General features: G+C 39.8%; 1 protein-coding gene across 1 annotated transcript in view; it reads right to left on the reverse strand.

Annotated features, from left to right (window-relative positions):
• The window catches only part of LOC104488851 (serine racemase-like), a 28,088-nt gene that overhangs the window by 18,789 nt on the left and 1,194 nt on the right, over positions 1–8,105 (reverse strand). The window contains exon 2 of the mRNA XM_010130942.1: positions 1,225–1,567. Within this exon, the coding sequence (XP_010129244.1) occupies positions 1,225–1,567 (343 nt within the window). The remainder of the gene's footprint in view (positions 1–1,224; positions 1,568–8,105) is intronic.

Below are 8,105 nucleotides of genomic sequence, written 5' to 3' on the forward strand. Positions count from 1 at the left end.
AGCAAGGTAAAGAGAGACTTATGGATTGGAAAAGAAAACTAAAAGTGTTTTAATGAGAATAATAATAATAAAAAATATATACATGAATATACACAATACCAATAACGAACTGAACCAAATATTCCCTGATGGCAACCATGTCACCGTCACCACTGATGCTGTGGGCAGACACTGGGGAAGGCTCAGGCTGGTCTCAGCCCCAGATGGGAACCAGATGCAGGATTCTGGATCTGGATTCAGGAACGCATGGCCTGGGATCGAAGGCAGAATGGAGAGAGTCCTCCTCAGATGCCAGCCATTGAAGAAGAGAACAAGAGGGAGCAAGACTCTCCACTTTATAATGAATATGACATATATAGGACGGAACACCTTGTTGGTCAGTTTAGGGTCACCTAAACTCCTCCCCACAGGAGCAGCCTCTCACTTACTGCATCTTCACCATGGTACACAAGATTTAGCAGTGGCCTTGGTCTCCACAGCATAAAGTATAAGCAAGACCCTTTCTGCACACCAACTCCTGTGAACATCAAGCGTTATCACTTCTAGAAGCAGACACTGCAAAAATGTGCTGTTAACTTCAGACAGTGCAGGTAGTTAGAAGAGACTGAGCTGGAAAGTGAAATCACTGAACAGAATTAGTTCTGTTCTAACTCAAACCAGGACAGTGTCTCCGTCATTTTCATACCTGGACTGATCAATAGGTGCGTATGTTTGTGTGTGTATATCTTAACGTCCTTGTTTTGTTAAAAACACATGTGGCAGAACCACCTGGTTACAGAACATATCCAGCCTTGCTAGGATGGCCAGGCTAGGAAAGAAAATCTGTACATTCAAACTCTCCAAATATGAGGGCTGTTTCCAAACCAGTCCATCGCACAAGACTGCTTACCCCAAACACTGACTGTCCACCATCTCCAACTTGGGGTCCTTTGTAGCAAGAGTTCTTCACTGTGAGCATAATACCACTGTACAATAAGTCTATGCCTAATGTGGTTTATCCTTTGTTTACAGGTCACTGCAATCTTTGAGGATTTAGGTTAGTGTAAACAGGTAAGTAGAAAATTATTATTGACATTTAACAACAATTAATATGAACATGAGTCATCTTACACAGATCTATCTGCTGCAACTCACACTCTTCATTCATTTTTGATCAACTTCTATTAAAAAAAAAAAAAGAAAAAAGAAACATTGAGAGAATGCAAAGCCATAAAGACTCCCTACCATGCAGGGGGTTTTCTGAACACCACACTGGATTTTGAAAGCTGCTGCACTAATATCTTCAAATCGAAGCAGCTTGTTACAGCTTGACAGGCTGGTCCTACTGCTTGACTGAGGGATGCAGGAATGGGCATCCCTAATTAACTCCTCATTTCGGCTCACTATCTTCATTTCCCAGGTCTTCACATCCCCGTTCAGGTAATCCTCCTCACCAAAATCTTTCAGTCTCTCAGGGTTGATAGAAGGTGGCTTCTGCCCAATAAGGCCATTTCTTATCAGCCCATCCTTACAACAGTGAAGATCACAAAGTGCTGGGGCATCTTGTCTCTTTATTTTATTGTCATCCCTAAAAACAAATAAAAGAAACTCGTTAGGAAAGCTTGGATGATTAAAAGCTTGACTTTAGCATTAAGAAGGGTGCACATCTCAGTTTGCTCTTTGCAAGTCTCAAATTGGCAAACTGAATTACTAGTGCCATACTACCTATCTTGTAGGTGGATTTAAAGCTACTGTAACCAGCCAGCTTTTAGAGAAGCCACAGATAACCCGGCATGTGGACAAACTGGGAACCTGTCATACCCAAGAAAATTAGAAAGATACAGTCTGTGCTGTCTGGGCAGCCAGATCTTCCTCAGTACTCAGGCTCAATCGGCAATGACCCCAGTTTAGTGCTTCCAGAAATTTTGTAATAACTGGAATTTTATTTGTGGCATGCAACTCCCTGTTTTTCAAATAGGCAAATAGCTGCTGCAGAGCATTCCCTAATACTGTTAACAGCAGTAATAAATGTCATTAGGCTGTACACCAGAGGTCTGCTTCTCTGTTCTTGCATACTCGCAGAGCACACTCTTGACAGTCATTAATTGCCTCATGACAGGAAAGAAACTACTTTGATAAGGGAAAACAATTATATCCTGCTACAGAGCTAAAGAAGTAGTTCTTCTGATCTGCAAATCATTTTTATAAATAAAAACACCTGTAGATAAGACTATGATACCACACAAACTTCCTTCTCCAAGAAACTTTTGGGAGACAGCACTGCTATAAAAATTTGCCAATTTTTCTACCTTCAACTACCTTACTCTGTGGTCCACAGTGTTCAAGAGGTCACAAGGGATACTAGACTGTAGTGTCGAATATTGCAGCCCTCCTAACAAATAAACGCGTAACTCACAGGAATTCTTGGAATTTGGAAAGTAATGTGGAGGGAAAGGAGCATTAAGCAGAAGACCAATGATTTGGAGGAGAGCTAATACCATCCCTGTCCGTGGCTATGTTTACCCAGATGGTATAAGCCCCTCTACACAACAGGCTCAATATTAACCTGTTTGAAAGAAAGGGTTTTCTAAAATTATATATGTTCAATTATGTCAGGATTTCCGCATCATCTCCAACAAAAAATTCACAATTTTTACAAAATAATTTGGATTTAAGTTATGCAGTTATTCATCATCAGGGCTGGCTAAGGCAAATGTTGCCCTAGTTTTACAGCGGAAATCAGCACTGTAATGTACATTGTAATATTGTCCAGAAAGAATTTATAACTATTTAGAAACAGCTACTTTTTGAGCAATTGCCCTGCTTTTAGCAGGGTCATCCATTTTCTTTATGGCCCAAATAATTTGTGCCAGTAGCTCTGCATCCTTTTACACTTCCAGTTGTACCACTGAGGGCTTCACATAACAGTATGGACAACATTTGAATCAAGTAATATACCAGGAGCCTCAATCATTCTGTGTATACTCACAGGAGACAAAAAAGAACAATTTTTTAGCAAGATCTTCTCTTTCCAAACTTAGAGAGATCAGCAGTAATTTTGTAAGATAAATAAAGTGCTTACACATTTGTACCGTGTTTCTGTAGAAACTTAGGATTTAAAATATTTTCCTAACACCCCGAAGCTGGAACACTCAAACAGCAGGCATTCTGCCTTGAAATTAAGTAGCTTATCGAGTAGCTCTGTTTCATACTTTTCTGCATTTCTGCTCCTTTCAGGTTAGAGGGTTGGGACACTTCATAAGCATGTTGAGCTTTTGGTGTTAGTTCTTATTCATATCAGTTAGCTTAATGCAAGGGTGAGAATCAGATCAGGCTGGGTCCTCATGAATTAGTTACCACACAGCCCCTGGCATAAACAACAGCTATCAGCTAAGAGTCTATAGTGCTGTTAAGAGTTCATTCCCTTCCTCCCCCCACCAAAAAAGCATTTTCCATATCACAGTAGCCCATAACCACTCCAAAAAGGGAAGAACATATACACCTTATCTCTAAACATATTATCTAAAGTGTTTAGCAAGCATTAGCAGTGAATGAAATTTCTTGCACTGGATGTGGGTTAAAAAGGTATATATAGGGTAAAATATATAGGTAGATCAAAAGTTTGTGATTTTTTCTAGGTTTTTTTTTTTTTTATGCTGGCATTTGAGATAGGAGATAAATCCACACTTTTTCCTTACATCTGTTGCAATCAACTACAAAAATTCTGTAAAAAAACCCAGCCAAGATGACCACAAAAATTCCATTGATGAATTAGGATTCTGCTAAAAAATACAAACTACAGGGTATTGCCTCACAACGCTAGTGTCATCAGACATTTTTACCTGAAAATAGAAAGGCCAAATGGGATTTTTTTCCCTAGTCTTGGATTTCCTTTTTTTTTTTCCAAAACAAAGGACAGAAGTAAATCAGATTCTCAGTCCTTAATCTGCAGCTCTGTTCTCAGAACCCTGATGGAGACAACACCTTATGACCATTAGAAAAAAAGAACAGAAGCAGCTATAAAACATGCACAGAGTTTTCAAGCTTGAGGTAAGTTTAAAGCACGTCCGGAACATTACCGTATCAACATACAATGTGGAAACTGTAACCCATTTGCATCTGAAAGCTTCATTACCAAAGAAATATCATCATGCTATTGTGTATGTGTATAAATATATTAAAAAATATTATTTCAGATGAATTTTTATTCTCCTTCTATGTATGTACTTTTCATTGACATTAGCAAATTATGTTTTTCCCTGTTGAACCTGCCTGGACGTGTCACAGACCCACTGAGAGCTCTCAAACTCCCAAGGTAAACTGTGGTTTGTGGTTTGATAATCCATCACAAACAGGCAACTAATAAACCTGTTGGGTCAGGTAAATTTCTCTCCTCCAACACAGTTCATACGCTTTGTGTAGATCACCTCAGTGCTCGGTACTCAGGACTGGTTTTGCAGGAACAGGTAAAGTAGGCAGCAAGTCATGCAAGTGCTCACAAAAAGTCAGCCCGTGACTTCTCATGCACAGTAACAAAGCATGGGCCCTGCTCTAGTGATCATGCCCACCAGATGAAAATATGAGCCAATATAAATACAGATCCAAGCATTATAAACCACTGCTCCTTTCAAATGAATCACTTTTCATTTTCTGGAGCTTGTCTCAGAAAATTTTCCTGAGAAAGTCTTTTATTTCAAGCCATAAAACAAATATCCAGCTAGCAACCTTTGTTACATCATTACAAAATATTACATTTCACCGTGAGAGTGATTAGTAAAAACAAACACAGAGTTTATAAACCTACTTTTTCAAGAACAGCTGCTCAGCATAACTGAAAAAAAAAAAAGAGAATGCAGACATTCCATGAATAATTAAGGAACTGGAAAAACTATAATTTGTTTACGCAGACAGCTTTACGTAAATTGAACTCTTAAAGCCAGTGCACAGAGAGTATGTGCTGAAATATACTCAGAATGATAAAAAGCAAAAATTTGGAATGAACTATTTTTCTGTTTCCAATTTGATTTTTTTTTTAATACACAATAATTTTCATCAAGTTAAATAGCACTGGGGAGAACAAGTTTGGAAAAATAGTAGTATTAAAACACCAGGAAATTAATAAAACATATGAAAATTATTTGGGGAGGATAAAATGCAGTAGTAGCACATACAATACCTGACAACAACTACTGTTGCCTTTGTTTCAAGGAGAAAGAAATGCCCGTGCAGCTCTCCTGCAATGATGGGACAATTACACATCCCTGTCAGATGAAATACTTGCACATTGGTTTCCGCAAGATCTGCATGGCAACAGACTAAAGAGATTAAACTGATAGACTTATTGCCAAAAGATGCTATGAAAGACAACGGGATAAATGGGTTCTTATGAAATTGTACCGCTACAAGGAGGCAGGTCTGATAGTGACTGATAAACACATTGTTCAAGAAGAAATCAGTAATTCAGGGAGCCCCCAGGCTTGGCAGACTCCATGGCAGCATTTGAGAGAAAGCATCTTACATGGCTTTTATTTTTCTCCAAGCTTCTGTAACTGGACACCGCCACAGAGAAGACACAGAAGCAGACAGCTCTTTGGTCTCACCCAGTGTTGCCATTTTGATTGGCAGATGCACCCAAATGTCAAATTTCGGTCTATTTGGCAGCTTTTACACCTCTTTTTACAAAGCGAGCCGCTACAACGCATTTTGAGGCAGAAATGAACCCGGAATTACGGATGTGTGTTCCAATGTTACTGTGCTGCTTCACAGACAGAAATTCACGTGCCACAAAAGGGAACAAAGACTTTTTAGTGTAAGACTGAAAAACCAGCATTTCTTTATAATTTCTACAGCAGTTTTTGTCATCTGCATTCACACACGCACTCACCACACTTGCCAGGAAGGACCAACAGAATGGTACAAGTTCTGTATTGTATTTTAGCATCCTTAGAGGTCTCTGCCATGACAAGAATTTCAAAATCCAATGTCTAACTTGGACTGATCAGGTGACACAGTGCAAACTGGCTAGTGATAAGCTTGAATATCACTTCAAACCATCCCAATGAATTTGGGCTAGCCTGTAATTTACTCATCCACACATATGCATATCCATGCACACGTACTCTATGTGTGGATTTTTTTATTTAATCTTTTTTAATGTTTTGAGGGTAGGGGTTTCTTAAGCCGATGTCTATATGCTGCCATCATCTCAGGCTCCCTGAACACCTTCCCAGAGCGCACCGAGCAACAGACATTGGTAAGGTAAAGTTTTAGACATATTTTTCATTTGGTTTCTGGATAAATGAGCTTAGATCTTATGCCTGCAAGTTAAGAATATTTGTTACAACAAAAAGTGACCCCTTTAAAGTCACTTTACCTCATTACTCAAAGTGCTGAGCCGAGGCAGGTCGTGTACTGGGCAGGATGAGGCAGAGGTAAGCAGCCTGCTGCAGTCTGCTCAGCTTATGGCGGAGATGGGTCTAGGGATGGGATCTTCTCTCAAAGGAGTGAGAAATAGTTAATCCCAGGACATGACAGAGAGGACCCTTTCCCTCATCCAAATCCTCCTTTTATGCAGAACCTCCCCAGCTCCATTAATCCTTCTTATTCAATGTCCGCAGCCCCATCTCCTCCAACCCTTCCAGATCCCTGAGTCTTTCACACCTCTTTGATACCTTCCTTCCCTGTTTGTTGCACTACCCTTTCCCAACAGCTCCCAAATGTTCCTCTTCCCAACACCTTTTGGCAGTGTAAATCCCTGTGAGCTACCCTACTTTTGCAAAACTCCTGTTGACCCCACCTAATCCTCTTCTACTTTCTTTTTTCCCCCTCCCCAAACATAGCCCAATGCTGCAATAGTAGCAATTCTTAAAAGCATCTCAGCAGCTTGTGCAAGCAGATATTTATGAAAGAGAAATTACAGTAAAAAAATGAGGCTTGATGAAATACAAATGGCAAGAAGCATCATAATGATGTCACCTTCACTCCACAGGACTAGAGTGACGAGTAAAACTCAGACACAAAGAAGGAACACACTAGATCTCCCTTTGACAACACAGTTAAAACAGATCAAAGACGAACTCAAGCATTACTTTCTCAGTTTAACATTATTTTGCATAACACTAGAACTTAGAAACACCTGTTTGAGACTGTATCACTCCCAACTAGTGGCAATTACAGGATGGAAATCTAAACTGCATCTCTGACAATTAGATACCCTTTTAGATGATGCAATCATGCAAAGTGATTGTTCCTAAATCAAATAGGAATCACCAATGTCTTCCCCTAAAGAGAAAGACAAATTCAGTAAACATCAGCACAACTTCCTTGATAGAAACTGGGGCACAGACAGATCGATTTGACTTGCCTAAGACTCCTGCAGGAAGTTCATAGCAGGGCTACTTATCAGAGTGTCTTAAAGATGAACAGATCAGGGCTTAGCTCCTAGCCGGAACACAAACATTAGGTACTGCGACCATCCAGCATAGATGAGTACATAATAACCAAGTCTTGAGACTGAGCACAGGTTTATAACTCTACTCACCATATACAGGTCTGAAAAAACAGTGTGATGTTACAACAGCAACAAATGCAAGGAAAGCTCAGGCTCATGCAGGGAACAAACAAGCTGCATTATCACTTCTGATAAAATATCTGATTACTTTCAGTAAGTCAGATTTACTAGAGCCTGAGCCTAGTGCTATATTTGCCTTCATCTGTGCTCATAATCCGTTGCCAGTCTTCTGCACACACTACGGAAATGTCATTGCTTACTGCTGACAGTGGCAACTGGGTGTCAGCTATGGAACAGATAACATGAGGAAAAGTAATCTGAAAGCAAAAAGAACTCAGAATGTCACCCCTCCTGGTTACCTCTGCTTCACCAGCTTTCAAGTGTCCCTCAAACAGACCCATCCTTCTAAGCAGTTCTTACAGAACATTCACAGCCGTGAATGTCAAATGATCACAATTAAACACTGCACGCAGATTGGCAGTTAAAGTTCCTCAAGTAATTAAACTTTTTGCTTCTTTAAATGTATTCTGAGTTTAGAGGTTCTTTGGGATTAACACATCTCCATAGTTTACTTGTATTAAAGAATGAATGGCACAACCCAACCACAGGAAAGAGT

Source organism: Buceros rhinoceros, unplaced genomic scaffold, assembly GCF_000710305.1.
Source record: "Buceros rhinoceros silvestris isolate BGI_N320 unplaced genomic scaffold, ASM71030v1 scaffold1212, whole genome shotgun sequence".
In the NCBI taxonomy this organism is placed as follows: Eukaryota; Metazoa; Chordata; class Aves; order Bucerotiformes; family Bucerotidae; genus Buceros; species Buceros rhinoceros.